Here is a 15005-nt window from a genome sequence, read left to right on the forward strand (position 1 = left end):
AGTCAACTCTTCAGACAAAGAGTAGACTGTACTATAAGACATAAAATGATACTCGTGAAGACAGTGCTTCTTAGCTCAAGTAGATACATGAGACCAAATGGGCAGCTCCTGTCCAGAGGCAAGATGAGAAGGCAAAAAGGGATGGGAGCTGGTTGAATGGACATGGGAAATCTTGGGTGGAAAGGAATGTGCTGACATATTACAGGGAGAGCAACTAGGGTCACATAACAATATGTGTATAAATTTTTGTATGAGAAATTAATTTGAACTGTAAACTTTCACATAAAGCACAATAAAAAGAAAGGTGCCCTTCACTCACAGAATACAGAGATTGTTCATCTTTGCGTATCCTAGATCTAGCATAAAAAGTAGCCCTTAAAAGTTGGTCAATAAACATTTGTTATGTTAATATGAAAAATTAAAGATAAATTTTAAATAACATTTAATGGGAGTTAATTGATATGGTACAGAAAATGTATAGCAGAGAAATTCAGAGAATCAGAGTACCTAGGTAAAGTCTTAGCATAGAAGAAGAACTTTATTTGAGTCTTGGAGGATGGATAGATTTTGGGTAAGAGCAGAGAGGAGATAAAACAGTCTGAGGGGTTTGGCAATCAGTGCATGAAATAATTGAAAAAGGAAAAAAAAATACATGCAAGATTTTTACATATCAAAACTATATTCAAAACTAAAAATCTTGTGCTGCCAAAATATGAAGGCTTTTTCTCCGAACTTGCTTTCATCTTAAAAAAAAAAAAAGAAATTATGAAATATCTTTAAATATTTAAGGGAAGCAAATATTTGCCATATGTACTTTCAGGGCTCTAGATTCCAAATGTCCTGGGCAAATTTACAAAGAAATGATCCTTACATTACAGACAAGCTACCATTGCTCCTATTCATTTCAAGGACCGAATTCAACAAAAGCAGAAAATTACAGCAATGCTAATTCGCCATGAGTACCAGCTGCCATGAGGCAAAAACAAGGCACTTACCATCTGGACAGTAACATCCATCAAGACAATGGAGATTGCTCCCAAGACATTCCTTCTCAAATGTGCAGGTTGGTGGGCAACAACTAATACAATCCCGATGGACAAAGCTATCATCACATTTATCAGCTAAAATGAGCAAACAAAGGAACTGTAAGGCAATTTTACTTACTTCTCTTTCAAAAACAATTACTATGTTTCAAAAAGTATGCAAGTTTACAAATTACTTATAATGGCATCAATAACAAATATTCACAAATCATTAATTTCGAGACCAGGACAAGCCTAAAATTAACAAAAGTACACAGGACTTAGTGGCACTAGTTCATAAAGTGACATCCTTGCTCTTTAACACTTTAAAGAGGTCTTCAGGGAGATGGTGGAGTAGTCAGACAATTCCGGTGATCCCTCTTACAACAAAGACCCGAAAAAACAAGTGAAGCAATTATACATATGACAGGTTAGGAGCCCTGAGTATCAAAGGCAAAGTTAGGAAATTGGACTGAGCAACAGGGGGAGGGACGGACAGTTCGGAAGCAGCAAGGAGTTGCCAGACCTGACTTAGTGGGAACCACAGCCCCTCAGGCACAATCCCTCAGTGCAACCGCAGCGGGGCTAGCAGCATTCGGGATGCAGTTTCCTCAGGGAAAGACACTGAGCCACACAGTCTACTCACACCTTCAGAATCAGTGAACAGCACTCTCAGCAAAAGTTAAGTACTTGCATCTATTTTATCACGCCCCAGCCTCCAAGCCAGCTTCAGTGGTGGTCAATTTCCCTGGCCCTGAGATAGGTCCTGCTGCATGCCGTGAGCCATTCTCCCACCCTTGGAGAAGGAATAAATTAACAATTGAGGGAAAAGATAATCTGCCGGCTACTCTAAGCTAGGAACTCAGGGCAGAAGCGGCTTCTGTCAAGGCACAGATGGTCCATGGGCTCTGAATGCCTTTCACCCCTGCATGGACCTGTGTGGGCCCATTTCAGGAGATTAGACCCTTGTAGGCAGACTGCAATGGTATATATGCTTGAGACCTGGCTTTGTTTCATCTGTTTGGTGAGAGGTGGATTTTTGATATTTGACACCGCTCTGCCTATTAAACAGGGTCCTAAGGGTCCCCATACCAGGGGCCTAAGGACTGGGGGCTACACCCACGCCTCCCAGCCATCCACAACAGGGGTCCAAGGATAAGCAGTGCTTCCTGGTCCTTACAACCAAAAGCACTGGGTGCCCATGGTCCACTGCATAACCCACCCACCTGTGTCCTCTGGGAACAGGGACATGCTTTCCTCATAGAAACTTGGGGAACGGCTGTCAGCCTCTGCTGTGCTCCGACTGTGACCCCCTGCTGCCACCAGATACCTGTGCCTACACCAATCACCCCTGCCCCTCTAACACTGTAGGACAAAGCCTGCCCCACACACTTAGTGACTGACTACCTGAACACCTGAGCTGAATCCATACAAGAAAAGTGAATTGAGTCCTAGGCTCATACACATAATGACTCTACCCATCTGGTGAGACGATGTTAGAGGTTCAAAAGCACAAATAATCAAGTTAGCTCACTCAAGCAGGCTATTTGGGCATATCAAAACAGAACAAAGCAAGAAGCTAGGATACGGTAAGCAAACATAAATTAACACAATAACTTATAGATGGCTCAGAGACAACAGTCAATATCAAATCACATAAAGAAGCAGGCCAAGATCACTTCAACCAGCTCTCAAAACAAAGAATCAAGGACTCTTTCAGATAAAGAGGTATTGCTAGAATTACCAGAGGCAGAATACAAAAGATTAATTTAAAGAACTCTTCAAGAGATCAGTAAGGAAATCAGGCAAAACGCAGAAAACGCCAAGGAACACATAGATAAAGCAGTGGAGGAAGTTAAGAAGGTTATCAAGAACATAATGAAAAATTTAATAGGCTGCAAAAATCCACGGAAAGACAGCAATCAGAAATTCAGAGGATTAACAATAAAATTTCAGAATTAGACAACTGAATACAACATCAAAGGAGCAGAGTTGAGGAAATGGAAGTCAGAATTAGTGAGACTGAAGATAAAACTCATGGCACCAATATATTTGAAGAAAAAATTTATGAAGAGAAATAACCTATGAGTGATTGGAGTGCCAAAACAGGAAGGAAGAACAGAAAATACAGAGAGAATTGCTGAAGATTTGCTGGCAGAAAACTTCTCTGGTATCTTGAAAGATGAGAAGATATCTATCCAAGATGCTCATCAAACCCCACATAAGGTAGATCCCAAAAGAAAGTCACCAAGACATATTATAATCAAACTTGCCAAAACCGAAGATAAAAAGAGAATTTTAAGAATGGCTAGAGATTCTATTAGTCCAAGACAGGAGCCATTCTCGAAGCCTACTCTTCAGACAGGAATTGGACTGGACTATAAGACAAAAAATGAATTTTTTTATAAGACAAAAAATGATACTGGTGAGGAGTGGGCTTCTTGGATCAAGTAGACACATGAAACTATGTGAGCAGCTCCTATCTGGAGAGGAAATGTGAAGGCCAAGGGGGACAGATGCTGGCTGAATGGACACGAAAACACAGGGTGGAGAGAAGGAATGTGCTGTCTCATTAAGGACAGTAAAACTAGGAGTATATAGCAAGGTGTATATAAGGTTTTATACGAGAGACTGACTTATTTGTAAACTTTCACTTAAAGTACAATTAAAAAAAAATGGCTAGGGATTAACAAAAACCATGAAACCACGCAGGCAAGAGGGCAATGAGATGAAATATATAAAGCATTGAAGGAAAAAAAAAATTGTCAGCCAAGAATCATATAGCCAACAAAACTGTCTTTCAAATATGAAGGTGAAATTAGGACATTTCCAGATAAACAGAAGTTTAGGGAATTTGCAAAATGCAAACCAAAACTACCAGAAATACTAAAGGGAGTCCTCTGTTTAGAAAATCAGTAACATCAGATATCAACCCAGGACTAGAACACAGGACAGGGCAACCAGATATCAACCCAGATAGGTAAATCACAAAAATAAATCAAGATTAAAAAAGCTCAAGACAGGGAAACAGTGATGTTGTTTTATTAAATCAATAAAGATGGACTAAAAAATGTAGTCATAGATCTTTCATATGGAGAAGAAGTCAAGGCGACATAAAGAAATAAAAGTTTGGTTTAAACTTAGAAAAATAGGGGTAAATATTAAGGCAACCACAAAGGAGACTAACAATCCTACACATCAGAATAAAGTACAAGATAAACACAGACTCAGCAAAAACAAAATGAATGACAACATAACAGAGGAAAAGATAATATATAAAGAAAAACTACTCAGCACCAAAAATTGAGCGGAAAAAAGAAACTGTCGACAACACACACACACAAAAAAAGACATTGTAGTGACAGCACTAAACTCATACCTATCCAGAATTACACTGAATGTAAATGGACTAAATGCACCAACAAACAGCATAGAGTGGCAGAATGTATAAAAAAACACGATCCATCTATATGATGCCTACAAGAAACGCACCTTAGACTTAGAGACAAAAAAAAAAAATGCAAACTCAAAGGATGGAAAAATATATATCAAGCAAACAACAAACAAAAAAGAGCAGGAATGGCAATATTAATCTCTGACAAAATAGACTTTAAAGTAAAATCCAACACAAATGATAAGGAAGGACGCTATATAAACATTAAAGGGACAGTATGCCTGGAGGGTAAAACCATATTAAATATTTACGCACCCAAGGACAGGACTTCAAGGCACATAAAACAAACTCCAACTGCATTGAAAAGTGAGACAGACAGCTCCACAATAATAGTAGGAGACTTCAACACACCACTTTCAGTGAAGGACAGAACATCCAGAAAGAAGCTCAATGAAGGCACGGAAGATCTAAATTCCACAATCAACCAACTTGACCTCATAGACATATACACAACAGTCCGCCCAACAGGACCCAAGTATAATTTCTTTTCCAGTGCACATGGAACATTCTCTAGAATAGACCACACATTAGGTCACAAAACAAGCCTTAACAGAATCCAAAACATCGAAATATTACAAAGCATCTTCTCTGGCCATAAAGCCATAAAAGTAGAGATCAATAACAGATACAGCAGGGAAAAGAAATCAAACACTTGGAAACCAAACAACACCTTGCTCAAAAATGACTGGGTTATAGGAGAAATTAAGGACGGAATAAAGAAATTCATAGAATCCAATGAGAATGAAATCACTTCCTATAAGGACCTTTGGGACACAGCTAAAGCAGTGCTCAGAGGTCAATTTATAGCAATAAATGCACACATCCAAAAAGAAGAAGAGGTCAAAATAAAGAATTATCCCTACAACTTGAAAAAACAGAGCGCAACAAAAGAAGCCCTCCAGCACCAGAAGAAAACAAACAATAAAAATTAGAGCAGAATTAAATGAAACAGAGAACAGAAAAACAACTGAAAGAGTTAACAAGACCAAAGGCTGGTTCTCCGAAAAAATTTTAAAAAAATAATAAACCATTGGCCAAACTGAAAAAACAAAAACAGGAGAGGAAGCAAATAACCCAAATAAGAAATGAGATGGTTAAGATCACCACAGACCCAACTGAAATTAAAAGAATCATATCAGATTACCATGAAAAATTGAAAACCTAGAAGAAATGGATGAATTTCTAGAAACACACTACCTACCTAAACCAACACAAACAGAGGTAGAGCAACTAAATAAACCCACAACAAAAGAAGAAATTCAAAAGGTTATTAAAAAACTCCCAACAACAACAAAAAAGCCTCAGCCCTACAGAATTCAACAACATATCAAAAAAATAATTCACTATGACCAAGTAGAATTCATATCAGGTATGTAGGGATGGCTCAACATTAGAAAAACAATCAATGTAATCAATCATATAAATAAAACAAAAGACAAAAACCACATGGTCTTATCAATTGATACAAACAAGGCATTTGACAAAGTCCAACACCCATTCATGATAAAAACTCTCAGCAAAATAGGAATAGAAGAAAAATTCCTCAACAGAATAAAGGGCATTTATATGAAGCCAACAGCAAACAATACCCTAAATAGAGAGTCTGAAAGCATTCCCCTTCAGAATAGGAACCAGACAAGGATGCCTTTTATCACCACTCTTATTCAACATTGTGCTGGAGGTCCTAGCCAGAGCAATTAGGCTAGATAAAGAAATAAATAGCATCCAGATTGGTAAGGAAGAAGTAAAAGTATCTGTATTTGCAGATGACATGATCTTATACACAGAAAACCCTAAGGAATCCTCCAGAAAACTACTGAAACTAAGAGAAGATTTCAACAGAGTATCAGGATACAAGATAAACATACAAAAATCAGTTGGATTCCTCTACACCATCAAAGAGAAGGTTGAAGAGGAAATCACCAAATCAATACCATTTACTATACCCCAAGAAGATAAAATACTTAGGAATAAATCTAACCAGAGACATAAAGGGCCTATACAAAGAAAACTACAAGATACTACTGCAAGAAACCAAAAGAGACCTGCATAAGTGGAAAAACACACCTTGCTCATGGGTAGGAAGACTCAACATTGTGAAAATCTCTATTCTACCCAAAGTGATCTATAGATACAATGCAATTCTGATCCAAATTCCGAAGACATTTTTTAATGAGATGGAGAAACAAATCACTGACTTCATATGGAAGAGAAAGAGGCCCCAGATAAGTAAAACATTCCTGAAAAAGAAGAACAAAGTGGGATGCCTCACACTACCTGTATTTAGAACCTATTATACTGCCAGGGTAGACAAAACAGGCTGGTACTGGTATAACAACAGATACATAGACCAACTGAACAGAATTGAGAATACAGACATAAATCCATCCACATATGAGCAGCCGGTATTTGACAAAGGCCCAAAGTCTGCTCAATGAGGGAAAGACAGTATCTTTAACGAATGGTGCTGGCATAACTGGATATCCACCTGCAAAACAATGAAACAAGACCCATACCTCACACCATGTGCTATACTGCCAGGGTAGACAAAACAGCCTGCCACTGGTATAACAACAGATACATAGACCAATTAAACAGATTGAGAATCCAGACATAAATCCATCCACATATGAACCCAGAAAGCAGTGCTCGATATTTGACAAAGGCCCAAAGTCTGCTAAATGGGAGAAAGACAGCCTCTTTAACAAACTGTGCTGGCATAACTGGATATCCATCTGCAAAAGAATGAAACACGACCTGTACCTCACACTATGCACAAATACGAACTCAAAATGGGTCAAAGACCTAAATATAGAATCTAAAATGATAAAGATCATGGAAGAAGAAATAGGGACAATGCTAAGAGCCCTAATACATGGCATAAACAGTACACAAAACATTACAAACAATGCACGAACACCAGATAACTACATAACTGGGAGCTCCTAAAAATCAAAAACCTATGCTCATCCAAAGACTTTACCAAAAGAGTAAAAAGATTATCTACAGACTGGGAAAAAGTTTCAGCTATGTGACATTTCTGATCAGTGCCTGATCTCTAAAATCTACATGATACCGCAAAAACCCGACAACAAAAAGGCAAATAACTGTATTAAAAAACGGGCAAAGGATATGAACAGGCGCTTGACCAAAGAAGACATTCAGGCAGCTAACAGGTACATGAGGAAATGCTCATAGTCATTAGCCATTAGAGAAATGCAAATCTAAACTACAATGAGATTCCATCTCACTCCAACAAGGCTGGCATTAATCCAAAAACACAAAATAACAAATGTTGGAGAGGTTGTGGAGAGGCTGGAACACATATACACTGCTGGTGGGAATGTAAAATGGTACAACCACTTTGGAAATCAATTTGATGCTTCCTTAAAAAGCTAGATACGGAACTACCATAAGATCCAGCAATTCCACTTCTCAGAATATATCCTAGAGAAATAAGAGCCTTCACATGAACAGATATATGCACACCCATGTTCGCTGCAGCACTATTAAAAATAGCAAAAAAATGGAAGCAACCAAGGTGCCCATCAACAGATGAATGGATAAATTATGGTATATTCACACAATGGAATAGTATGCACAATAAAGAACAATGATGAATCTGTGAAACATTTCATAACATGGAGGAATCTGGAAGGCATTATGCTGAGTGAAATAAGCCAGTTGCAAAAGCACAAATATTATATAAGACCACTATTATAAGAACTCAAGAAATAGTTTAAACACCGAAGAAAATATTCTTTGAGGGTTACAGGGTGGGGAAGGGAAAGACAACACACAGTACAGAAGAGGTCAGCACAACTGGACTAAACCAACAGCAAAGAAGTTTCCTGAATACAACTGAATGCTTTGAAGGCCAGAGTAGCAGGGGCAGGGGTCTGGGGACCATGGTTTCAGGCGACATCTAGGTCAATTGGCATAACAGAATGTATTCAGAAAACATTCTGTATCCCACTCTGGAGAGTGGTGCCTGGGGTCTTAAATGCTAACAAGTGGCCATCCAAGATGCACCAATTGGTCTCAACCCACCTACAGCAAAGGAGAATGAAGAACACCAAAGACACAACATAATTATGAGCCCAAGAGACAGAAAGGGCCAAATAAATGAGAGATTACCTCAGCCTGAGACCAGAAGAACTAGATGGTGCCAGGCTACCACCAATGACTGCCCTGACAGGGAATACAACAGAGAATCCCTGAGGGAGCAGGAGAGCAGTGGGATGCACACCTCAAATTCTTGTAAAAAGACCAGACTTAATGGTCTGACTGATACTAGAAGGACCCTGGACCTTCTGTTACCCCAAGACTGGAACCTTTCCCAAACACAACTCTTCAGACAGGAATTAGGCTGGACTATATGACAGAAAATGATACTGGTGAGGAGTGAGCTTCTTGGCTCAAGTAGACATGTGAGACTATGTGGGCAGCCCCATATGACAGAAAATGATACTGGTGAGGAGTGAGCTTCTTGGCTCAAGTAGACATGTGAGACTATGTGGGCAGCCCCTGTCTGGAGGGGAAATAAGAGGGGATAGGGGGACAAGAGCTGGCTGAATGGACACAGGAAATACAGGGTGGAGAGGAGGAATGTGCTCCCTCATTAGAGGGAGAGCAACTAGGAGCACAGAGCAAGGTGCATATGAATTTTTGTATGAGAGATTGAATTGATTTGTAAACTTTTGCTTAAAGCACAATTAAAAAAAAAAGAGGTCTATTGCAGCAGATTTGCCCAATGCAAGATGTCGTTTGAGTTCCTGACTGGTGTTTTCATGGGCATCGATTGTGGATCCAAGTAAAATGAAATCCTTGACAACTTCAATATTTTCACTGTTTATCATGATGTTGTTGATTGGTCCAGTTGTGAGAATTTTTATTTTCTTTATGTTGAGGTGTAATCCATACTGAAGGCTGTTGTCTTTGATCTTCATCAGTAAGTGCTTCAAGTCCTCTTCACTTTCAGCAAGCAAGGTTGTGTCATCTGTATAACACAGGTTGTTAATGAGTCTTCCTCCAATCCTGATACCCCCTTCTTCATATAGTCAAGCTTCTCAGATTATCTGCTCAGCATACAGATTGAATAAGTATGGTGAAAGGATACAACCCTGACTCACAGTTTTCCTGACTTTAAACCATGCAGTATCCTCTTGTTCTGTTTGAATCACTGCCTCTTACTCTATGTATAGGTTCTGCATGAGCACAGTGTTATCCACAATTTGTTTGATTTACACAGTCAAATGGCTTTCCACAGTCAATAAAAACAGAGATATTTTCTGCTTTCAGCCAAGGTCCATCTGACATCAGCAATGATATCCCCTATTCCACATCCTCTTCTGAATTCAGCTTGAATTTTTGGCAGTTCCCTGTTGATGTACTGCTTCAACCGTTTTTTAACTATCTTCAGCAAAATATTACTCGCATGTGATATTAATGATAATTTCCTCATTCTGTTTGATCACCTTTCTTTGGAATGGGCACAAACATGGATCTCTTCCAGTTGGTTTGTCAGGTAGCTGCCTTCCAAATTTCTTGGCATAGACCAGCGAGTGCTTCCAGCATTGCATCCGTTTGTTGAAACATCTCAACTAGTGTTCCATCAATACCTGGAGCCTTGTTTTTTCACCAATCCCTTCAGTGCAGCTTGGACTTCTTCCTTCAATACCATCAATTCTCAATGTCACTTTGAGGATTATGGTGCTTGACCCAAGCCATGGTATTTTCAATCCCCTCATATACACACAAAAGCTGGACAATGAATAAAGAAGAACTCGAAGAACTGATGCATTTGAATTATGGAGTTAGTGAAGAATACTGAGTATACCATGGACTGCTAGAAGAATGAACAAATCTGTCTTGGAAGAAGTACAGCCAGAATGTGACTTAGAAACAAAGATGGCAAGGCTTTGTCTCCTGTACTTTGAACATGTTATCAGGAGGGACCCATCCCTGGAGAAGGACATCATGCTTGGTAAAGTACAGGATCAGCAAAAAATAGGAAGACCCTCAACGAGATGGATTGACACAGTGTCTGCAACGATGGGTTCAAACATAGCAACAGCTGTGAGGATGGCACAGGGCTGGGCAGTGTTTTGTTCTGATGTATATAGGGTCACTATGACTCAGGACCAACTTGATGGCACATAACACCACGACACAGGGCTTGGAAAATAAGGAGACATACTGCAAGCTGGAAAGTCATCTCTCCAGTCTTGAATAGGGTAGCCAGCATGAGAACAGGCTCTTGCATACTCTGTGGCTGCTCGACAATAGGTATCTTCATCATCAGTTCTGGAAAGTAAAAAAAAATAGAGCCAGAATCACACAGGAAATATTGATAGAAAGTATGCCTCTAACTCCTGGTCGCTAATAATGTGTCCTTGGTGTTCTTCATGTGTTTTCTACATTACTGTGCTTAGTAGGATATGAGAGACGTACATAAGGACATCAGTTAATTTTGGTGTATTCGCCACACTCAGCATTATTAGTCATACAGATTATCGAATCTAATTAACTGAGCTTTAGGAGTAAAAAAGGACTGAGCATATAAGCTTCAACAGCTCAGAAAGTTAGCAAAGTAAGTGAATATTGGTTTTCCAACCCAATGCAATTATTAATATTATAGCTCTCTTTTCCAGGCAGTATTTCATTCTGTTGTACATAGGGTTGCTATGAGGCAGAACCGACTCAACAGCACCTAACAACAACACAACATTGTCTGTGTTACTCTAGGTACTGTGCTAGGCACATTACAGGGAGGATCTCATAAATATTCACAACAATTGGGCAAGAAAAACATTATTATCCCAATTTACTGGGAGGAAAGTGAACTTATTTTTCTATTTTGGATGTTATATTTAATAGAGAAAATGAGCACTGACAAATAGTTGTTTTTAAATCAATGAACTTCAGCATGGCAAAATTAGGCTTAGCATTCTTAGAAGCAGAAACAGGAGGGCTTAATTTCAGGCCTGGTACTGTATTATCCTTCAAGTTCCAACTTAAATGCAATCTCCTCTGTGGAGACTTCGTAGGCACTTCCTGGTAAAGTTTCTCTCCTCCATTAGAATACAAGTTCTTGGGACAGGGACATGTCTTAATTGTTTCCGTTTTTCCAATACCCAGTTCAAAATAAAGCTTCAGGAAAAAAATAATAAACAGGTGCTTTTTTTTATAGTAGCAGGGTGGGGGTTTGGGCACCATCGTCTCAGGGGACATCTAAGTCAATCGGCATAATGCAATCTATTAAGAAAACATTCTGCATCCCACTTTGGAGAATGGTGTCTGGGGTCTTAAACGCTACCAAGCGGCCATCTAAGATGCATCAGTTGGTCTCAACCCACCTGGATCAAAGGAGAATAAAGAACACCAAGGACACAAGGTAATTACAAGCCCAAGAGACAGAAAGGGCCACATAAACCAAAGGCTACATCAGCCTGAGACCAGAAGAACTAGATGGTGTCTGGCTACAACCGATGACTGCCCTGACAGGGAACAGAACAGAGAACCCCTGAGGGAGCAGGAGAGCAGTGGGATGCAGACCCCAAATTCTTGTAAAAAGACCAGACTTAACGGTCTGACCGAGACTAGAAGGACCCCGGTGGTCATGGCCCCCAGACCTTCTGTTGGCCCAGGACAGGAACCATTCCCAAAGCCAGCTCTTCAGACAGGGATTGGACTGGACAAGGGGATGGAGAGGGATGCTGGTGAGGAGTGGGCTTCTTGGATCAGGTGGACACTTGAGACTATGTTGGCATCTCCTGCCTGGAGGGGAGATGAGAGGGTAGAGGGGGTTAGAAGCTGGTGAAAAGGACAAAAAGAGAGTGGAGGGAGGGAGTGGGCTGTCTCATTAGGGGGAGAGCAATTGGGAGTATGTAGCAAGGTATATATAAGTTTTTGTGTGAGAGACTGACTTGATCTATAAACTTTCACTTAAAGCATAATAAAAATTTAAAAAAGGAAAAATAAATAAATAAAGTGAATAGGCGCTGTGGAGTGATTCTAACTCACGACAGGCCCCTATGTGTCAGAGTAGAACTGTGCCCCCTACGATGTTCAAAGGGTGAGTTTTCGGAAGCAGATCATCAGGCCTTTTTTCTGAGCCGCCTTTGGGCGGACTCGACCTCCAACCTTCCGGATAGCCACCGAGCACATTAACTGCTTTTACCACCCAAAGACTCCATGTGTGTCCAATTTCATTCAAGATATTATTGAAGCCAAGCAGGAAATTAATACACATTCAACTGAATCACCTTTTCATTCTCACGCTACAGTATCCTTGTGATGCAGTCCCCGAATTCAAGAAATGAAGAGCATCTCCTCCAGAGGAGAACGAATGTAGGTGGGTCTAGTCCTAGGTGAGGTCCTGAGGCAGCTTCTCGCTTCCCTTTTATCAATGTCTACTTATACATGCCTGCTCTGCCCCCTGAACCCTGCCTCTCCACATCACACATTTCTCTTATGTCAGCTGACTTCAGCTAATAAAAGTGGCTTCTCTTTCCCTATTTTTGTTTTGGGTAAAGCATTAGTTTCAAAATCCAAAGGCTAAATACATCAAAATTTTTAAAGATGTTAATTCCCTAACGATGACATTTCAAATAAGTGGGTGTGGTAGAAACTACTTTTTGTCCGCTAATATATCCATCCAATCTCCTTTCTTCTTTTCAGTATTAGAATCCCCAAGTTCTCACTGGGCATACAGCTGCCCAGTCAAAGACAACGTTTTCCAGCCTTCTTTGTATCTAGGTGTAGCCCTATTTCTAAGTTCTGGCCAAAAGGTTAAAAGTGACTGCGGTACATGAAACTTATAAGTCACTTCTTTAAAAAGAGGTGTCAGCCCACAACTTCCTTTTTTTCCCTTGATAAGGGCTGAAATGAGGACAGGGTAGTGAACAGCCTGTTCTGACTATGAAATTGAGAATAATATCATAGGTCCTGGGTATGGTGTAGCAACAAGATAGATGAGTCATTGCAAAATTTATGAAACAGAGGCAGGGTACCAACCCAAGACCACCTGCCAGTTTGGACTTTACATGAGAGAAATATAAATGTTCAGTTTCATTTAAGCCACTGTTGCTTTGGCTGTTAAAGCAGCCAAACAATGTTCTAATGAACAGAGGATGACTTGCCTGAGCATATCAAATGATACTTCATCTCAGCCTACGGGGGAAATAGGTGCTAAAGTTGATAATAAGACAAGAAATAAAACTACTGGAAAATGGTCCAACTAGGAGCCACTGTGGAGTAAGCACAATTTTTAATTCCATATTCATTATTAAATAAGGACCATGGTCTACCCTACTACTAAAACCAAACCAAACCTTTCACCACCCAGTAGATTCTGATTCATGGTGACCCCAAATGTTATTAAAAACAAAAAACTGCTGCATAGGGTTTTCTTGGCTCTAATCTTCATGGAAGCGGATCATCAGGACTTTTTTCCACTGGACTACTGAGTGGGTTTGAATTGCCAACCTTTAGGTTAGTAGTTGAAAGGAAACCATTTGTGCCACCCAGGGGCCTACATTTGATAAGCTTAAACCTCTTAACAGGTACCCGAGGCACCATTTAAGTGGTTTTACTCAACCAAAACCTAGTCTGGTCTTTCGTAAAATAGTTTCCATATATCATTAGTACTTCTCGGGATTCTTGAAAAATGCAGATATGTTAAAATTCTTTAGGTATTCTTGAACATCTAAGATGGCTAATCACATTGATTTGGTAGATTTAAAATAAAAATAAAATACTAAAATGAATTTCACTTTGGTTATGCAGAGTCTCATTGAATTTTTTTTCCCTAGACAACCACCTATTCTAGGTACTGTTGACCTGGTGTCCACAGATGCCTAAGAGAGCTGTTGATAGAAAACAGCTATCTGTGATATCGGATGAGCAAAATATTACATCTTTATTTTCACTAATCTCCAACTGAAATTTACCATTTCCTTCAGTTATGTCCATAAGGAACACATGAGTTTTATTAGCAGTATTTATGACTTTGTCATCAAGAGAAATCATAATTTTCGTATCTCATTGCAATTGTTGCAAATACCTCCAAATATCCCAAAATATTGTTTATGCTTAACAATGTCAAATTGCAGTAGTTACTATAATTTAAATACATATAAAAATGTACATATATCAAAAATTCGTTTCTATTACTATTTTTATAAATCTCTTAATATAGCTGGTTTCTTTTGTAATTTTATGCATTTCCTCTTGTGCATTTCAAAGGCTTATTCTGAGAAAAGGGTCTATAGACATCTCTAGGCTCCCAGAGGTGTCAGAGGCACAAAAATGGTTAAGATCTGAGGGATTCTGTTCATACTACTTACGTAAACACCATACTACTTATGTAAAACACCTAGTACCCAAATCAAAAACCCATAGCCATTGAGTCAATGTCCACTCGTAGTGACCATACAGGACAGAGTAGAACTGCCCCATAGGGTTTCCAAGATTTTCCAAGATTGAAATATTTACGGAATTAGACTGCTGCATCCTTCTTCCACACA

General features: G+C 39.4%; 1 protein-coding gene across 1 annotated transcript in view; it reads right to left on the reverse strand.

Moving 5' to 3' along the window:
* OTOGL (otogelin like) overlaps positions 1–15005 on the reverse strand; it is a 191098-nt gene that overhangs the window by 134812 nt on the left and 41281 nt on the right. Inside the window, exons 11-12 of the mRNA XM_064285124.1 lie at positions 10676–10782; positions 996–1121 (exon numbers count right to left, since the gene is read on the reverse strand). Of these exons, the coding sequence (XP_064141194.1) occupies positions 996–1121; positions 10676–10782 (233 nt within the window). The remainder of the gene's footprint in view (positions 1–995; positions 1122–10675; positions 10783–15005) is intronic.

The sequence above is a fragment of the Loxodonta africana genome, chromosome 4, assembly GCF_030014295.1.
Source record: "Loxodonta africana isolate mLoxAfr1 chromosome 4, mLoxAfr1.hap2, whole genome shotgun sequence".
NCBI lineage: Eukaryota > Metazoa > Chordata > Mammalia > Proboscidea > Elephantidae > Loxodonta > Loxodonta africana.